Genomic DNA, 20,294 nt, shown 5'->3' on the forward strand with positions numbered 1-20,294 from the left:
TCATGTGTGATGTCTTATTCGTACTTTCCTCCAAATTTTCGGCATCTTCATTAGATGAAAAATTAATCTGCGACAAATTACACAAAGGAGACGCGCTAATTGATGACAAAAGGTCGGAATAGCGTAGTTGTATTATATGATTGTAAACGATTAAGTTGATCCAACTTCAGTTTCCGAAATTAAAAAAAAAATAGGATATATTCAGAATTTTTTATTAATCGAACATCTGATGTATTTCATTAATAATGAAAAATAAAATCAACTTGCATTTAATTTTCGATGACTTTCGTGTATTTCTGACGGTATCTCGGCTATATCTTTGCGAATGTTGGTTTTAGGTACTCCAATTTAGGGTTTATCGGCGCATTGACGTCACCAAAACGTGAAATAATGCGACCTGGTACTTTTCACGTAAAACATCCAACGTTGCATCCGATATGTAGTAAGTTGTGCCGTCTTGTTGGAGCCACGTGTTTTCCACATCAATATCTTCGATTTTGTGCCAAAAATAATCGGTTATTTGCAAAAAATAAGGCTCAATGACGCCGCCTGACCACAATGCCCACCAGTCACTTTTTTGGCATGTAATGGTCTCTCCTGAATCACATACGTATTTTCCTCTCCCCATATACGGCAATTTTGCTTATGGAAATGTGCCTTATCAGAGAAGATTTTCTTTAAAAAATCAATACCAACTTCCTGCAGCTCTGACACCCAATCTGCGTAAATTCTTCACTGTTCATGGTCTCTGGGCTTCAGTTGAACCGGCGCCACGATGAAGCAAAGCAACGTTTCCAATTTCTTCAATTTTTTTCACTACATTGCAAATTATTAGCAGGTCAGTAGAGCGATGAAATTTAACATAGTCCTCCCGTAAATTTCGATATCCAGTTCGTACAGAATTGATATTTCTGTAAGGCAATTAAACAATTTTAACGCGTTTGAGCAATCCATTTCGTAAATGTGTTGTAAACTTCATTCGACACTTTCAACACGCGTGATTATTGACAGCTGTGTGATTTACAGTGCTGCCAACATAAGAAACGCAATTGGATCACCCGTATTATTAATCATTAATTAAATATATGTCACTGGTTCACATACTGATTTCAGTATGGTGTCTAAAATACTTACTTGTATGTAGGGCTGTGCAGTCGGAGTCGTAAAAAATCAACTGACCCTGACTCCTTTTTATACTTTTCTTCAACACCTTGAATGCGCTAAAGAGCGTTTATTTTCCGCGATTAAAATAATCAAATCTGATTTAACAGCTTCCATAAACGCTGATTTATTAAAAGCAATTATTTTTTTAAGATGTAATTCAGTTTAAATCACGGATGGAACAGATTAAATAAAGATAAGATTAGTTAATCTGGCAAAATAAAACCAAAGAAATCAGCCTTTTCCCTTGCGAATATAATTAAATTTATTTTAATGTATCGTGTTATTTATTGCACTTACTTTTTTTTATTATATCATTATAATAAGTCAATAAATGTGAATTAGGTAGATGTGGCGTTTTTTGCTTAACGATTTTTATTAAATCTTTTTATTTATTTTTTAATTTGAAAATTGTTGACATTATATTCATTGCTATCAATTATATGATGGCAAAAAATAATCTTAATAAAATTGGTAAAGTCGGAATCGGACCATAAGATAAAGTCGGAGTCGGTGAAATTTTAAACGACTCTACAGCCCTGTTTGTATGTATTGGTTGTTACCAATTGAGTTACCCCGTTGCAGCGCATTGGGCTCACGCTTATGCATATTATTAGTCTTTGGCATGCCTCGCGAAGCGTTCTCTAATCCGAGGCCCGCACTCAGAAAGAAATAAAATGTGGTACATATAAGTCTTTTAAATATTTATTATAAAATGTTTTGTTTGTGTGTAAAATAATTTATGATTTTAGTTGTGGTTCTTTATACTGTTAAATTTTATTAATTTCAGTCAGTAGACTGTTTTGAAGCTCGACGACTCAAATATGCGTGTTTACTTACTATCTTTTGTTTTTCAAGTAGAATACGGAAAATCTTTGCTTATCTCAATGAGAGTACAATATAATCTCACAGTATTCTCGTATTTATTACGATAGTGCCCTTTTTTAACTCTTCGGTCACGATGTCGGCGGTTTGATAAGAATCGACAAAACCGCCCATATAGCTCGAGCGGAGGCACCGCGTTTAGCGCATTGCAAATATTATGGTATTTCATTAGCGTTTTGACATTTTTGTTTCTAGCTCCGAACACGAGTGGAGGCGTCGACATGACCGCTCGAAGAGATCTCATCGTCGTTCTCCGGCGTCCATCAGGAGGCGTCGTCACCGCCATCGCGAGGAGCAATCGTCGTCAAGACAGCATCGCCACGTGGACGACCATCAGCCCCCGAATACGGTTGGTCCTTTAACCCTCGGCCGTCGGCCTTATTTTGCATTTTCGCACCGCGGTTCCGTTTCGATCGACCCTTCGAATCGCGCGCGCGACGTCTCCGATCTTTAGAAACGCACACCCGTTACACGACAAACATACACATATAATACGTTACACAGGATCGTATTCAAACTAGTTTGACTCGCGCGAAAAGCGTTCCGCTCTCGACCGCTTCCACAGTTTGATGCGGTTTCCCGCGCCACCACCGCCGTCCGGCGTGCATCTATATCGCAAGGACGATCCGCGATAAAAATAATGCGCGATCGTTTCTATATCGACACGTCGACGTTACATATTTTGGCGAATTGTCGAGTTCCTATTTCTGCACTCAAAACACAGATGGAGAGAAACTTTTTGCATTGGAACAGGGATCTATTTCGGTCGGTGAACTATTTTCATCAGTGCGCGGCCGTCTTCGCCCGGCGCGAGCGTCTCCTCGCCGCCGCTTTTTCGATCTCGGCGCGCGAGTTTTCGTCAGTTTTCCCTCGGTGACATGTCAACGCCGAGATGACGCTTCGGATAGTCTCCCGCTTCGATTACACCGTCCATTGAGCGATCGACTCTACCGAAAAGCGCCGGAACGGAATTTTCCATGAAAATGTCCGAGTCGGAAATGCCCGGCGCTTTTCCCGCGCGTCGGAATCCGCCCAAAAACATCCTGTTCGCCATTGAGCCTCCGCAGTTCTCGGAGCACGTGCTGGTACCCCAGATGCGGGACCTCTCGCTCAAGAGCGACGGCAACAACAACGACCGCGCGGAGGAAGATTTGCGAGTGCCGCCGATAGCGGAAAAACCTGAAGACGTTCCCGTAGCATCGAGTGGCGTGCTGCGTCACGACGCCGATCCGTTCGATCCTTCGACGATTCGCACAAATCCCTACAACGCACCCCAGGATGTGGTCTATCCCGTCAGTTTACTGCCGGAACAGTTGTTTTACTGCGGTGCTACGTCGTATTTAATGCAGAACGACGATCATCCGAAAGAAATTGACCCCAGTGAACAAATCTCGCCGCAGTATTGCGATTGCGAGGATAGCAAAAACTCTACATGGTTTTCCGCGCCTTTAGTTCTAAACAATCCATTCTACGACTGTTCCCTAGCCTACGGAGACAACGGCGAACCGATCGGTCGAATCGCGTTTTCCGACGGTTACGTCGCCGCGGAAAACGCGTACATTCCGCCGTACGACGTCGCACTCGATGCATCGATACCTTTGCAGTATTATTACGAAAATCCAACGCCTTTAGAAAACTCGCTCGTAGTTCCGCAAACTCTCGATGGAACGTCTTCGAACGATTCATACGAAGACTACGCAGCTAACGTTGAAGACTACCCTTATGTTATATTGGAGGGAGTGCCTCCCTTTGCCGCGCAATATTTCGACGCCACTCAGGAGAACGAACACTCGCAAAGCTTATCTCCTTATCTCGATAAATCCGAAGCGTCGCATTTTCGAATCGAAGATGTCAAATATGACGATTCTAGGGCGACTTCCACTGTCGACGAACTAAAAGACATCATCGACTTCGTCGAAGACGACGAATCCGGCAGAGCGCATATCCACGACGATAGCTACTCTCAATTGTCCGATAATAAAATCAAGGACGACGAATCTAGCGGAGCGCTCTTTCGTGGCGACTGCGACTCTGAAACCTCAGGAAACAAACTGAAAGACATAATCGACTTCATCGAGGATGACGTTTTGCCAAGAAGCGCGACCAGCGAATCTTCGAATCACCCCGAACTGAGCGTACCCTCAAGCTTTTCGATCGACTTCGATCAGAGCTCGTTGAACATACCGCTGTTCGGACATAATCGAGAATCTTCCACCGGAGAATCGTACGACGCGACCAAGTCGCCCGAACCGACGGACGACGAATTCAGCAGAGCGATCGTCCACGACGATTGCGACTCTGAAACGTCAGGAAACAAACCGTGGAGCTGGTTTCCTTGCAGTAGCTCTGCCGCGATTTCTTCCGAGACCGCACCTCACCAAATAAGAGTTTTAGATCCTGAAGGAAATACGCTAGACGTCGAAGAATGCGCCCCCGACACTTCGTCCGGAACCACTCGGTCTCCGACGCCGGACGACGACGACGAAGAGGAAGACGACGAGGAAGAAGAGGTTTGAACGAAGAACATTTAATAAGTTTTTTTTTAATATTTAATAATATATAATTTCGATGCAAGCCATCGCGTGGAACGCGAATTTCGCAATTCGAAAATCGAGGAACAGTCGCCCTTCGCGGACATCGGTCGGTTGGCACGTGCGATTGCCCGATCGGTTCGAAGGCGAGCCCGATGTCTAATCTCGTTTCGATCTTAGGATCTCGGATCTCTCGGATGCAATTTTGTACGGCTAAGGACGGGACGGGACTCGCAATCGGAAAGATGAACGCTCGTTTATAGCGATCGTAGTCGAAGTTCATAATCAATTCGTTAGCGATAAGCTAGAGTTGGACTGGACAATCGGCGTCTAATCCGCTAGTAATTTTGACGTCGAATTCTTTCGTTGAAAGATACGCGGTAGAGCAATATCGTGACCTTAAAACTTTGCTATTTCTGTCTTCGCGTAGTGCACGGCGATCGAATCGTCCAGGTCGCTGATATTAGCAGCATCGACCGTAAGACAAATGTGGGGTTTTAGGTAAATACCCAATGACTCAATGTACCAGAGTACTCTTTATGACGTGACGCAATGTTTGAAAATTAAAAGCGTCCTCGAAATTTATAACAATGTAAGAAAATACAAAATCGCCACTGGTGTTTGGCAAGCAAATTACGTACGTCATTGTTGGTGAACTTTAAATCTCGTCTTTAAGGGAAAACCTATTAGTAGCCGGAAAAAAGCCTATATTAGTATATCCTGAAAAATATAAATCATAATTTAACGCAATGTATTTAAATTTAGGTAATTCCCTAGTTTAAATAACCTGTTCGTAATAAAATTGCGGTATTTCTTTAAAATATATATGAACTCATAATTATAACGTTTTAAGAAATGAATGAAAAAATCCGCCACATATTTCTTGGCATGAAGTGTTTATCTTTTTAATTTATGGCACGCTAATAAATGTTAATACCTCTGATACGTTATGTTCATAACGAACCAATCATATGCGACTATTGACAAATCATAAATTTAATGTAACGGGTAGTTGATATGTGTTTCAATTCAAAAATCTATATACGGGATATTCATTTCTAATTAATAAATTATCAAATATACAACAATTAAATATCAAAATAAGATTTTTCTCCAGGAACGTGCAATCAACCTATTTAGGTATATGTTACACCGAATCGATGAAATCGATTATTGCGTGAAATGGGCAAATTTTTGCGTAATTCATGAAAAGTGCAAGCCCGTTGCGTTACTCGTGAAGTAAGCAAATTATGTGCCGAATTGCATGTATGCGTTAGTAACGCTCCGGTAGCGTTTTTTGAAACTAAGCTAAATGTCATTGTTGACGAAATGTCACGTTTATTGAAGGGTTCAAACTAACGCTCTTAATAAAATTTGTGTATCATCATATATATAGATTGATTTATTTTTATATTATCAAATGACATTTGCTCTAGTTACGAAAAACACAACCGTCGCGCTTTTATCTACTTTGCTCAATGCACGAAATAAGCAAAACAATGCACAATTCATGCATTCAGCAGATAATTCACGAATGAAGCAAATTTTTGCCCGTTTCACGCAATAATCTATTTTACCGATTCGGCGTAACATATGTATATGTACAGACTAACATAAATATCTTTCCACTAATATTGAAGTATACATTTAGTTAGTTCGTATTATAATTATTTTTACTAATGAATACCGATTGGGTTTACGTAGTTATTGCACTAAACTGGATTTTGTAAATATGATGACACTTATTCCCTTCCCTGTTAGGGAGCGTTGGAAAATTGTTCAACTGATTAATTGCGACGCTTTATTTTCTTAATAATAATAATGGTTTCAATCACTGTATCGATTCATTGCGTCAAAATAAAAAATGTAAGCTTCAAGATTTTATTTTTGCTCCATCCTGTATTAATTTATAACTTTTATTAGATAAAGAATTTTAAGCATTTGGATACTAAACAATGATATACCGTTGTTCATGTTTATTAATTTATAAAAAAGTATATAAAAATAGTGACCTGACAGGTTAACCTAATGCGTCACGATGGCCAAAAACATAAAATATCGTTCTGAAAATGAGTTTTTATACTTGACGAACTAGTATCTATTGGTTAAGTAATTATGATACCTTCAGAAAACCTTAAATTAGATTTTTAAAAATCACAAGTAAATCGTGTTTAACTTTATCGAACGCCTTTTCAGAATCTGTGTATATAACGTCCAATTATCTCAAAACAAAGTTAGAAAAACCCATATGCTTAGTGATAGTGAATCGAGATTGATGGAAACCATATTGCTGCTTGAGAAGCATACACCTGCAATGATTAAAAATGTATTTATATTATATAATTACAAATTCTGCAGGTGCTGAAAGCAACGCTACTGGCCTATAATTATCAATGCGAGACTTGTCATCTTTTTTATGAATCAGTGTGACCTTAGAACATTACCACAACTCTGGAAAACATGGGGGTCTTAAAATTAAATTTAATATAGACCGAAGAGGGTTAAAATACCAGGCTTGCATCCTTTCAGAATATAGTCTGAGATAAAATCTGGTCCTGAATAAAAAAATGGACTTGCTAAATCCGTAGTTCATATCAATAAAGATGGTCATGAACTCTGGGTTTATCGTAATTAGAAGTAAATTCCGAATCCAGCGACATGGTTTTAAGATATTTAACAAACCCGTCGAAATTTCTTCAGAACCTTCATAATTGATATTGTTTCAACTCATCGACAGCAGCAAGGAATGGCCGTCCGTTTTGAGTTTCCGAATTTCCAGAATTTTCCTGGTTCTAAAATCAACGGTAATATAGATCAGATTTCAATCGCAAATCATGAACTTTGCGCGCGATCTCAAAGTACGAAATTCTTCGTAGATGAGAGTTTCGCGTTCGTTTCCAGATTTTATGTATGACATATTTCTTTCTAAGAACCACATTGGATTAATTCTGTTAGTTTTTTAATATCTTCTAGAAAAATATTCATCAAAAATACCATAAATTATTTCATAAAAAACATCGAGTGCAGAACCAACGTCAATTGTTTGATACAATCGTGTCCAATTCTTAAGAGACAGCAAACCGCCGAGGTGCCCAAAATCTACGACTCTAAACTACCATCTTCTTATGTACTTTTTCATTCATAAATGGACGTGAATTTAGCTGTTTGAACCTAATGTGTATTGCGATCGTCTTCGCAATTAGCATACATGTACGTTAAAAGTAAATCAAGTTTATTGTTATGAACATTATTGACACAATTACTATCTGACAAATTAAAAAATGAACAGACGAAGTCAATCTCCGTACGCATATATGGGAATATTAAAATTGCCTGAAATGATTATATTTTTACTGTAGGACATTTAAGTGTGAAAAAAGACACTACTCACTTCACGTACTCTGTTACCCCAGTCTCTTCTGAACATCAGATATCGGTCATCGAAAATCTCAACATCATTCACTGGTTCGCTAAGACGGCAGAAAAATACTCCACCGTTTTCATGTTGAGACCCCTTACATTTTGATAATAACATAGTAAAGGGATATGTTTCAGCGCTCCATTGTATCGAAAGCCCAATGGTTCGTCGAAACCTTCATTCAATGTTTTAAAAAACGATGCATAATCCCCTCAATTGAAATATCTGTGCACGCCAGTACAGATTATTTTACGTGTTCCTCTACACTGGTCGTCAATGTACGAGGATGTAAATAGAATAAGTGGATGTTTGGCCGTGAGTTTGACACCCCTGACTCACGAATAATGTCTGTGTCCTGAGCGACGAGCTGGTGGAGGAGTCAACTTAGGACCGGTAGCTGACGTCTCAACTGATCCAGTTGCCAATTTATTTCGATGCTGGTGCTGGGTTCGATGCAACCTTGCGAAGTTGAGCCTCTGCTTCCATGACACGACTACTGTCGTTTTTGGTAACTCAGGGAACGTCTCATCCAGACTCCTCAAACCAAACAACTTAATAAACAATATTGTTTACAGCGATGAGTGCCGCAGAACGTCGCTCCTTCATCAGCATATTGAATCCTTCCAATGATGCACGAACGATATCAAATTCCGACTTGACACGTCCAAACACACTTAATTGCAAAGTAATTGTATTTAAATCTAATATTTAATTGCACTTCTTGACTAGGGAAACATTTGAATACAATACCTTAATTAATAAATTATCAAATATACAACAACAATTGAATATCAAAATGAGCCGTATAATAAATGATTTTTTTAACAACTTAATTATGTATATGTTACACCGAATCGGTGAAATGAGCAAAAAAATTCGTAATTCATGAAAAGTGCAGGCCCGTTGCGGTTTTCGTGAATTATATGCCGAATGTATGATAGTAGCCCTCCGGTAGCGTTTTTTGGAACTAAGTCAGGTGTCATTGTTGACGAAACGTCATGTTTATGGAAGGGTTCAAACTAACGTTCTTAATCAAATTTGTGTATCGTCATATTTATAGATTGATTTATTTTTTATATAATCAAATGACTTTGATCTAGTAACGAAAAACCCACTAGAGCCCTGCTATCACATCTGTTACACCATAAGAGATTAAAAATCAACCCTTCACCCACTATATAAATCGTGAAAATACCTGTTGATAAAATTTGTGCGTCGTCATTTATAGTTCTAGATTTTTGTCATTCTAAAGCAGTGTAGTTAATGATTTATTATTTTTTTAAAATCAAATGACATTTGGTATAGATACGAAAAACACCACCGTAGCGCTACTATCTACTTTGCTAACCCTTCCGCCGCGTTTGACGGCTCCAGCCGTCATGGCGAACAAGCCCCGGGCGCAGATGACGGACAGCCGTCATCAACTTTTTGAACCTTATATCACAGTTGTTTAATATATTTTAAAATTGATTTCCCTGAACGGTTTATTAATACCGTTATCTAACGATATCTCTTGAGGTTTGCTGAAAAACATTTGTAGATATATTAAAATTTAATATTTTTCAAAGAATTACTGCTGTTTCCAATTTTCGCCACCGCGCCGCTAAGGATTAATCTACGAAATAAGCAAAACTATTCCTGCACAATTTACGCATTCGGCAAATAATTTGCCTAATTCATGAATAAAGCAACGGGCTTGCACTTTTCATGAATTAAGCATATTTTTGCCCATTTCACGCAATTAGCAATTTTTCCGATTCGGTGTAACATATATATGGGGCTACCCAAAAATAACGAAATTTTCAATATCTTTACACCAAGTTTTGATCACCTTCATAGTACTCTCCATTGACCAATATGCACTTGTCCAAACATTTTTTCCATTGTTAAATGAACAGTTCTGGAACTCACGTAATGGGATGTATTTTAACCCCTTATATCGATTTTTGTTTTACCTCTTCCACAGTTCCAAAACGTTTTCCTTTCATGTCCCTTTTGAGTCTACGGAATAAAAAGAAGTCACTGGGGGCCAGTTCAAGTGAAATGGGCGAGTGAATAATCGGTGTCATTCCGTTTTTGCTCAAAAACTACCTCACAAGCAACGCGGTGTGAGCTGTGGTGCGTTGTAATGATGGAAGAACCAATCCCTTTTGCGCCAAAGATCCGCCCTTTTCTGCCTGGTGCTCTCTCTCAACCTTTTCAATAACTCCATATAAAAGTGTTGGTTAACTGTTTGGTCTGGAAGAACAAATTCTGCATGCACCTCTGGCATAAAAAACAAATGAGCATTATCTTGATGTTTGATTTCACCTGACGTGCGTTTTTCGGACGAGGAGAGTGAGCCGTCTTCCACTGGCTTGATCGTTGCTTAGTGCAAATAACACTATGTTCCGTCACCAGTAATAATATTGAAAAAAAATCTGGGTTCTCTTCCAACTGATTTTTCAACATGTGACATGTATGAAGACGACGCTCCCTTTGATCCTCAGTGAAGAGAAGAGGAACAAATTTGGCTACAACTCTTTCAAAATTCTCTGAATTGAACTCCATGAAATTCCAGACATATCAGACAGTTAATCAATTGATTTTTTCAACGTTGTCGTCAGTCCTTGAAGTTGTGTAGCGTCCGGAACGAGGTTGGTCTACGATCGTCATTTCGCTCCCTTTTAAACCACGAACACCAGTCGTAGACTCGAACTTTACTCAAAGCATCATCCTTGTAAAATGTTTGAAGCATTACAAGAGTATCTTCAATATAATATAAAAAAAAAATTTACCTCCTGTTTATATTTTAGACAAATTTATAGAAATTAAAATCATTACTATATTTTTTATATTTATCAATCAATTGGAGTAATGATAAGTATATCGACCGTATATCCGTATCGTGTGCTTTATAGCTATTAGTAGGGGGGCGTAAACCCAAATTTGCCATATTTTTCTCAATTATGAATAATGATGAAATGGATAGCTCTCGAACTGACTGTGTTAACGCAAATATAGTATATATAGTATTTTTTTAACCCTTTGGATGCTAAACAACAATATATCGTTCGTCATTATATGAAATAAATGCTAATAAAGATCGCTGTTTACGTCATCATGCTCGAAAAAGTAAATTAAAAAGTAAAATTCATCAACTTGTTACCCTGTTAGTATGACATTGGTATAAAATAGTTTTTGACTGAATTTAATTATAATAATGTATAGTAAGAACCGATGAATATATGAAAAAGAAGATTTTTTTTAAAACACAGGAGAATCCAAAGGGTTAATAATTAAAAAGCTATATATTATTTTACCGTGTTTTATGTCAGTTAAAATCTGGTTTTACAATGACGTATCCAATGGGGCTTTTCGCGATTTAATTCATGTTACGAAACGCCACATTGCGTACGTAGATAAGTAAACACGCATCCGGTTTTGTAGTTGTCATCATATTTTGGTTTCCATTATCCGAATCGCGGCACCGCGCCCCTGACATGTGTCTAATTTTGCGATCGCGGTCAGCTGACTCGAGCGTCGAAGTCGCTTCGCCGCGACGCCGACAGATGCCACTGGCTTTCCGCCGACGTAAATATTTACGCGACCCGAGATCTCGTTTTATTTATTTTTCAAGTTCCATTATAGGAAGCCGACCGCTAAGGAAATCGCACCGGCGAAAGGTCACTGCGAGATAGTTACGCGATACAACGCACGGGCACGGTGCATGCCGCCGTGCACCATAATCGCCATCGCCGACCTTCTCCGACCGAACAAACGCCCGACTACGAGACTGCGTCGTCGTTAAAATGCGGTCCTAGGGTCGTAGCGCCGCAATTCCGAAAGATTGGCGAAAAGCGGATCGTTTATTTTTAACGCCTATCTAGTGGACGTCTTCTCTCGTCCGTTCGGTATTTTGTTTGCGTCTCACCTTTTGGCACACTTTGCAACGACGGAAGCTTTATAATTTCGGCGAGCTTGCGCGGAGTGCGTGAATAGTTTTTTCGACCTCGCGCCGAATCGCCGTAATGTTTACGTCCTATCTGTTTTTTTATCGAAATAGATCGCCAGACGCTTCGCTCTTATCTCCTAAATGCGATCAATCGATAAGTCGCTTGGCGCTGCGTGACATTTGCGATCCGATCGAACGGCGACCTCTTAACCCCTTGCACTTCCGCGATGCGAGCTATTATGTCTATCGATGAATATCACGCGATACGCATCCTATGTCTCGCTTCCTACTCGTTTCGCCTTCGCTCCGCAGGTTATCTCGATTTGAGTAAATGCGGGTCGATCGTCGATAACCTCGCGCGTTTAGGATACACGTTACCGGGTCAGTTTTCGGAAGACCGAGAGGAATACGACGCGCATTAACAATTGCGATTCGGGATGACGAATCTTCCCAAAAGAGTACTGGCTCGTCTGTCAATTTCAGTCTGACCATTCGCGTCCTTATCGGCGGCCGCCGCGCGAGCTGCAATCGACCGTTCGCGCTACGAACCGATAAACGCTGCGTCGTCGATTAATCTCGTTACACCGTCAGTTTTCCATACGAGGCAGTAACCGCGCGACCGCCGAAGGGGCGACGCGCACTCCGCTTCGCAGTCGATTAGTGCACTTCTATGGATATGTTCGCCGTTCGTTGGGGCGCTTACGAGCGCTTCTTTCCCTCTCTGACAAAAATGCTCATCGCGTTCTTCGAAGATTCTTTCGGGTGCGAGCGATCGTCGGATCAGACGTCGCCTTTCGATCGGTTGTCCAATTTCTTGGAAGACAGAGGCTACAGATGGAAAGACCTGCTAAAGTTGCTGACCTCCCTGGCCGACGCGCTGTTCGCCGCCGACGGAACGACCATTGGGACTCTGGGACAGGTACGCCGAAACTGTCGAATTAGTTATTTTCGATCGAGCGTAAACAAAGATTTGCGATTTCATGAAAAATTTATTGCCGCTTTGCGGAACGGAGTTCGCGCTCAAAATAAACTCGCAGACTCGAGTTCGTTTATTTCTCGACTTCGTCGTAGCCAATGTCATCGTTTAGAGTGGGCGCGTGCGATATTTTTCCCGATCTACGTGCGCATTGTGAACATTTTTTTTGCGTTTTAATTCTAAATTGGGGTTGGTTTTAAGAGGGGGAGACTACATTAGAAAAAACTGAAATGATGTCCCTGATTCTAAGCCAGAAATTCTCGGGTTATCCCCCAAAGAAAAACAGTCTCGAATCTATCTCGAAAATATTTTCATCAAATCGGAAAACCTTTTCAACAGATTCGAACATTAAAATATAAATGTCACTATTCATACTACCCTCGCATTGTACAGGTTTCCTACACCTGTTGCTGTCATGCAACCCCAGATCATAACGCTTCCGCCACTATATTTTACTTTGGGTACTCAGCTAGATATTCTTTTCCGACTTTTCAATGCACGTGTACTACGCCAGGGGTCGCAAAAACTTAAAAAAATGTTTAAAACGCTCGGTAACGAGCGTTCCCACTGCGACGGCACAATCTTATTACTATTGCCGTAGATGTTTTACTTCTGCGGCAGGATAATTGCTTTTCGCGCTTTCCTATTGGTAAAAATTCGGCTTAGATGTACTTTTTGGAAGTCATACTTTAATTATAAAAAGTCATATAATATACGCTGGATAACCGCTGTTGGTTTAGATATGCGTCATTCGATTAAGTCGTAATATTGTTATAAAAATTCTTAAACTGAACGTTTTCACTGCGACGGCACGATTGTATTGATTTTGACGTGGATTCTAAACGGAGCCCCATTGAATTTGCCCCGAAAAATGCATGTCATTTAATGAAATACTATTTAATCTTATTGAAATCGAAATATTAAAAAACGTCCACTGACTGGCCAACTTTTACCGTCCCCCCCACCCTCTCTGAAAAAAGCTGAAATGACGTCACTGGCGCAACGCTTCGCGCGTGCGACTTTCATGCTTTTACATACCTATTTATGTTAATGAAAAATATCTCTTAATCCATTTTGAAAAACACTACTTTAACGTTCGTTACGCGATCGAGTGGTGCGTGCAGTTTTGCCCCTATCGGTACTTTTTAGCTTTATGCAGCGTCGTAAACGATAATGCGAGAAAAGTCTCACTTTCAGACTCTTTGGCGTTATTTTAATAATATCCACTTGGCATCGCCGAATCCCAGCGTACATGTCCTACGGTAAAAACGACGACGGCCCGGAGGAGATCCGCCGTTCGGTCAGTCAATAGGTAGACGGTGTCGGGAGAGCGAGCGGCCGCTCTCCCCGGCTCGGCTTATTTTTAGCCCCGCGATATTTGGCACCGAAGCCCGGCTCGTCGGACGCCGCCGACTCTCGGCGGAAAACTTCCTCGAAGATAATCTTCGTCGATTTCGACGAATGAGCCCGAAGCGCGGCCGGCGAAGGCTCGCGCGGCATGGCTTCGGGAACTTCGACGAGCGCCAGGGGCGCCGAAGGAGCGGCCGCGAGGAGGAACAGATATGTGCGCGCGTCCACCGCCAGCGTCACGCAACTGCTCTCCGACGGCTACTCCAACCTGCTCAACAAACTCACGAGGAGAGGTCCCTCCGAGAAGGTCGACATCAACGCGAACTCGGTCCTTTCGTTCGCTTCGCGTTCGACCAAACCTCGTTACGACGACTTCAATCTATTCGGCAAGAACTCGGTTCTTCACGTGGCCAGAAAGTATGAAGACAATCAGATATTCGACGAGCGGGAGGCGACCTACGTCGGCTCCAAACCCAAATGCCGCGATAAGGTTCCGATCTTGTCTTACGGCAGCGGGAGGATATCCGGGAGTCGCCGAGAGAACGACGTTACTCCTAAATTCGACGAGGCGAGGGTGCCCGCGTCCATCCTCCGCAATCGACTTCCCGCCGTCGTTGGCTCTCCGTCCGCCGACAGGTCGGTCAGAGGTTCCCTTCGCGAGGTCGATCACAACAGAAACGCTCTGATCGCCTCCGCCCTAGGCGCGACCAGGAGCAGGCTCGAGGACAAGTACTCGGCAGTGTTGGATAAAGTGGCCCACAGAAAGAAGGAGCGGCGCGAGAGAGAAAATGAGGCGACTCCGACCGCGAAGGGGGTCGTGAAGAGTTTCACCGCCGCCGTTTTCGGCGACAAGGCGCACTCTTCCGCTTGCGAGAAGACGCCCCGCGATAAGACCCCTCGAAGGTTGGCCGTCGACGGCGAGGTGACCGCGCTTCGCCGCTCCGATAAGGAGAAAAAGCTCGACGTCGACGACCGCTTTCGCGGCAAAGACCGAGACAGCGTCTACAAAAGCAGGGCTAAGCCAAATCGAACGAACGATATCGTCAGGAGCGAAACCCGCGATCGTCAGAACGCGTTGAAACTATGTGCGTACGAGCTGGAGGCGGACGAGCCCGCGCGCAGGCCGGCGCCTTTGCTCACGAGCGCCTCCTGCGCTGCTCTCGGACCTCCGAGGCCGGCGCTCCGCCATCAGCGACGAGTCTATCGCGGCGACGACGAAGACGACGAGACTACGCCCGTCGTCGTCGTCGATTCGGCCGCCACCGATAGAGAAACGCGTCGCAAGGAGATCCAAAGTCTCATCATGAAGTACTCCGCTCTTGACGAAGCGTACGGCCGAAGCGAGCCCGCTCCTCCTCCCCCGTCGGCTCCGGTTCCGGCACCGATCGCGAGTCCCGTTAAACCTCGCCCCCGTCCGAAGCACGTAAACGCGTCCACGCCACCCGTAAGTCTTTCCTCACAGAGCTCCGTTATATCGTTTTATCGAATTACACACACATACATTCGAATGAACACTCTTATTTATTATAATGCGTTTCTTTAAATCGGAAGCTTCGCGCGCCGCCCTTGCTTTTCCCGTCGACGGGAGAGCGACGTTCGAGATCGGGTCCGGTCGTTCGACCGCCGGGGATTCGACCCTTAGCCGGGTCCCCTCCGGTCCGCGCTATGTTTACTTGTATGATGATTCACTATGTTCACCAGAAAAATGAAAGAGTAATGTATAGCCATTTCTGACGGGCATGTGTTCCCTTGTCTGATTGTCGGGTTTCTCCCTCGACCTCGTTTTGTGACGTGACGGTGACTCGATGACCGCTCTCACGCGCCCTGCCTGGCCTGACATCACCACGTGCGTGCCGTTCCACCTGCGCCTCGCCGACGGTCCCGCTGTGGCTTCCGCTCCTCGATGACGCCCGACGACGCATCCTCGCCTCGCCGCTACAGAGCTCTCGGGCGCGTGTGGTCATGGACGATGCGGACGGACATCTAGTCTACTGGCCTGGATATATTATGGGAGACAGATGTTCGTGCTTTCAACAAAATGAGATAATTATTATATAAATAATCAATAAGAACGTGTAACACGACGTCGACGTCGCGCGGTCGAGGCTTCTTCGCTCTCGGTTCATACTTAGCTATTCTTTCCAATTGCATACTGCGCGTATACAATCCTGACAATTTCTTAATTTTTTTTTTTAATTACTGTCGTTTTTCATATAAATATACTTTTTTTTTTAACTTATACATCATTGTACGTTTAAATTTTCTAAATTGCCACAGGATTGAACGCATTCGTTTTAGATGTTCGATTAACAATCATCTGCCATTGAAAAAGTCGAGCCGAATTCGATTAGTTTCCAATATAGACGTTCGATGTTTCACTATGTTGTAAATACATTTTAATCTTAATTCGTTATGCTTATAATAGAATCGCACATACTATTGTAGCATGATTTTAATCGTAAATTTTATAATTTTATCATAATCGTTGTGTACGAATGTGCGATTCTATTATTACGATTTTGTTCACCGCCACTCCATGCCGTTCTACCAATAACGTGTTTTGGTTGTTCTCTTTCAGATAAAATCTTGAGCACTCTCGGAGAGGGTACTTTTGGAAAAGTTGTGGAAGTAAAAGATTTGGAAACGTAAGTGTCACTTTCTTTTATTCGTTTTAACTTCGTATAATGCATAAATTAATGCGTAAGCAGTTTTTTACTTGTAGGTTCTGTGAAAGTTATAGGTATCGATTATACTCGTGTGATATATTGTCGTTGCGTGTTTTATACTTACTCTCGACTTTCATCCGCCGACGGATCCGAGTTCATTTTTTGATTATTGTCTATTTTGTTTTTCAGCGATCATAATATGGCATTGAAGATTATCAAGAACGTCGAGAAGTACTACGACGCGGCCAAGTTGGAGATCATCGTTTTGGAGAAGCTGGCCGATTTAGATCCTGATTCTAAACAGTGAGTTTTTTAATCGACGTCGATCGTACCTCTCAGGAGCTAGCGTTAAAATCTTTTCTGTTTCAGTCTTTGTGTCAAAATGCTGGATTGGTTCGAATACCACGGACACATGTGCATCGCTTTTGAAATGTTAGGGAAGAGCGTTTTTGACTTTTTGGTTGGTATTCGCTATCCCAATGGCGTATGAGCATTTTTCAAATTTAATTCTAAAGTTGTCTAACTTGCAATCGCAGAAGGAGAACGACTATCGAGGCTATCCCATAGATCAAGTTCGGCACATATCGTATCAGCTCATATATTCCGTACTCTTCCTACACGAGCATCAATTGACGCACACCGATCTGAAGCCTGAAAATATACTCTTCGTCGACTCCGATTATGAACTGCTCTACAATTCAGAAACGGTGACTGTTTTATTTCATACTCCTATTACTTTATAAACTTTCGTTCGATCAGCACTTATGAATATTATTGCTTTTTTAGAGGAAATATATCAAAAGGGTCAAACGTAGCGATGTTAGGTTGATCGATTTCGGTAGTGCTACTTTTGACGCGGAACATCATAGTACTATTGTATCTACTAGGCATTATCGAGCACCCGAAGTTATTCTCGGTGAGTTTGTCATATAATAATAAAGTACGTTGAACGAAAAAAGCGTAATAATGAATATATTTTTTTAGAATTGGGTTGGGCGCAACCTTGTGATGTATGGTCTATCGGCTGCATAATCTTTGAACTGTACCACGGTACGACACTGTTCCAAACGCACGATAATCGTGAACACTTAGCTATGATGGAGCGTATATTAGGTAGCATACCTTACAGGTAATACTTTTTTTATAATATTTCTACTCAAATTTATATAATGTTTATTAATGCTATTTTTCACCAATAGAATGTCTCGCAAGAGTAGAACGAGATATTTCTATCACGGAAAATTAGATTGGGACGAAAAGAGCTCCGCTGGAAGATATGTAAGAGAAAACTGCAAACAATTATTTGTGAGTTTTATCAAGAAATTTTCTTATAATTTATATTTATGATTTTTACATTGTGTTTTTTTATTATTATTCACAGGGATATATTCAAAACAATAATAACGAAGAGCATAAACTGCTTATGGAACTCGTCGGTAAAATGTTGGAATATAGGCCTTGGGAAAGAATCAGTTTGCGAGAGGCGCTAAGGCATCCATTTTTTCAACACCTACCTCCCCACCAAAGGCTCGGTGAGACTAATTGGAGTGGAAGTGTTATAGATTGCTGCATAAATTCTTACCCTTTCAATATAACCTATAAAGAATAACGTTTTTCTGCTTTTTATTAAATTTGTAAATAATATTCTGGATTCTGATCAATTAATTATGGAACACTTTTGAAGTCAATCTGCATGATATATTAACGATATTGTTAACTGACCGAAAGGGTTGTGGCTTCGATTGGTAGCAATGGCCGTTTCATATATTTTCATAATTTAATCCAACTAAAATATGTATAAAATTATTATACTAAGAACTCTGCAGTGATTTAATATATTTTTTTACCATATTTCATCATTAATATAATCCGTCTTTGTCCAGGTAGCGACTTAACCGAAGACGGTCGTGAGCGCTCGCACAGTCTATCGAGATGAGATAGCTACGGAGGTACCCGATGGGGAAAAGGATATTGGGGGAGCCGCAGCCGAGCCGAATCACCCTCTCGTATGCCACCGCCGCCCCCTTCGATCTATCACACCTATCGCCGTTCTTGACTCGTCGATCATAGCAATTCCGCTACTATTTTCGCCAAGCGGGAATCTTAGATCTGACTCTGAGCTCGAAAAGAATAAAATTTTATCCAACGGTCAATTCATTATTTGTCGTTTACTCGTTGATATTTATTATTTGGCTCCGTTGAATACTGTTGGACGTCTATTTTATATATAACATCGGAAATGTGAATTTTCAACAAATTTATATTATAATATAATCAATATTACTACTATAATTGAATCGTAGTCAGCTTTATATAAGACATATTTTTATGCAATTTAAAATAAATGTATTACTATTTTCAAAACCAATGAAACGTGTGCGTTAGAGGTGTGCGTAATTGCCTATTAAATTATAATAATTTTTATAGTGATAAAGAACTTTTACGATGGGATTGATTGTGTAGATAGGCTCAAATTATACATTCTGTATAATTTCGGCTGCCTTGTTGTTGTAATAATGACTGAATATGATTAATATTAATATTATAATTTTATTCATACTGGAAGTTTTTTGTTGTTGGAGCATCGTGAAGGGACTATTTATTCTCTTTATACTTGATACAAGATATAAAACCAAATCAAAACTTTGTATATGGATTTATTTTTGAGCAATTAAAACTAATTTTTTGCAAGTGATTTAAATTAATACTAAAACTGATTTTTCATGCAAATTAAACTAATTTTAATTATGTATTTTTTAAACGATTGTTTATTGCTTGCTTTTCTGTAATCTTCTTTGTTGCGATGGTTACAGAAATTTGGGACAATAATTGCGATTTTTTACGTTACTCTGATCTCGAAATATTGTTTTCGTGTTAACGAAATAAATATTTCAAAGCGTATTCTTTTCGTTTTTTCTTTATTCTTGTGTTGTTTTTTTTTCCTTATTGAATTATTGAATAAATTAATTTTTAGTATAATAAATTATTGTGATGCGCATCTGTCAAAGATAGAGGTGATTAGATATTTCTCGTATTGTAAATATTCTGTAAAAATAAATGTAAATAAGTAAAAATTTACAATTAATTGTTTCAAAGCCAATCTTTAAAATGGAAAAAAAACACACTGTTACCATGTTCAAGTGTTTTTATTCAACAATCCCATGCTCTTACTTTACACTTTTAGTATTGTTGATTTTTTTATTGAATATTTCATTGCAATGTATGATTGTAACTTCAAATATTTTTTTTTTGTTAAATTACCATCATTACACAAATACATGGGCATAATAAATAGAAAATTTAAATAAATCTGTGTCTTATTTAAAAATATTACCAATTGTATTCTCAAGTTGTAAGTTCAATAGATTTGAGG

The 20,294-nt window shown here is 40.6% G+C and overlaps 1 protein-coding gene across 16 annotated transcripts in view; it reads left to right on the plus strand.

Moving 5' to 3' along the window:
• Doa (CDC like kinase darkener of apricot) overlaps positions 1–20,230 on the plus strand; it is a 48,658-nt gene extending 28,428 nt beyond the window's left edge. For 3 of the 16 annotated variants that reach the window (XM_088206040.1, XM_088206048.1, XM_088206083.1), the window contains 11 exons: positions 2,242–2,395; positions 16,197–16,275; positions 16,834–16,900; positions 17,111–17,224; positions 17,291–17,381; positions 17,437–17,628; positions 17,708–17,837; positions 17,906–18,050; positions 18,121–18,226; positions 18,303–18,453; positions 18,805–20,230. In XM_088206040.1, coding sequence (XP_088062166.1) covers positions 2,242–2,395; positions 16,197–16,275; positions 16,834–16,900; positions 17,111–17,224; positions 17,291–17,381; positions 17,437–17,628; positions 17,708–17,837; positions 17,906–18,050; positions 18,121–18,226; positions 18,303–18,453; positions 18,805–18,857 — 1,282 coding nt within the window. In that variant the 3' untranslated portion in view covers positions 18,858–20,230. Of the gene's footprint in view, positions 1–2,241; positions 2,396–2,831; positions 4,557–7,899; positions 12,849–14,208; positions 15,700–16,196; positions 16,276–16,833; positions 16,901–17,110; positions 17,225–17,290; positions 17,382–17,436; positions 17,629–17,707; positions 17,838–17,905; positions 18,051–18,120; positions 18,227–18,302; positions 18,454–18,804 lie in introns of those variants that run through there. The other 13 variants (XM_088206065.1, XM_088206091.1, XM_088206057.1 and 10 more) reach the window with 12 other exon arrangements.
• The last annotated feature ends 64 nt before the right edge of the window (positions 20,231–20,294 follow it).

This window comes from Plectrocnemia conspersa, unplaced genomic scaffold (genome assembly GCF_051122295.1).
Source record: "Plectrocnemia conspersa isolate PC_06_02 unplaced genomic scaffold, ASM5112229v1 ptg000001l, whole genome shotgun sequence".
Classification (NCBI taxonomy): domain Eukaryota; kingdom Metazoa; phylum Arthropoda; class Insecta; order Trichoptera; family Polycentropodidae; genus Plectrocnemia; species Plectrocnemia conspersa.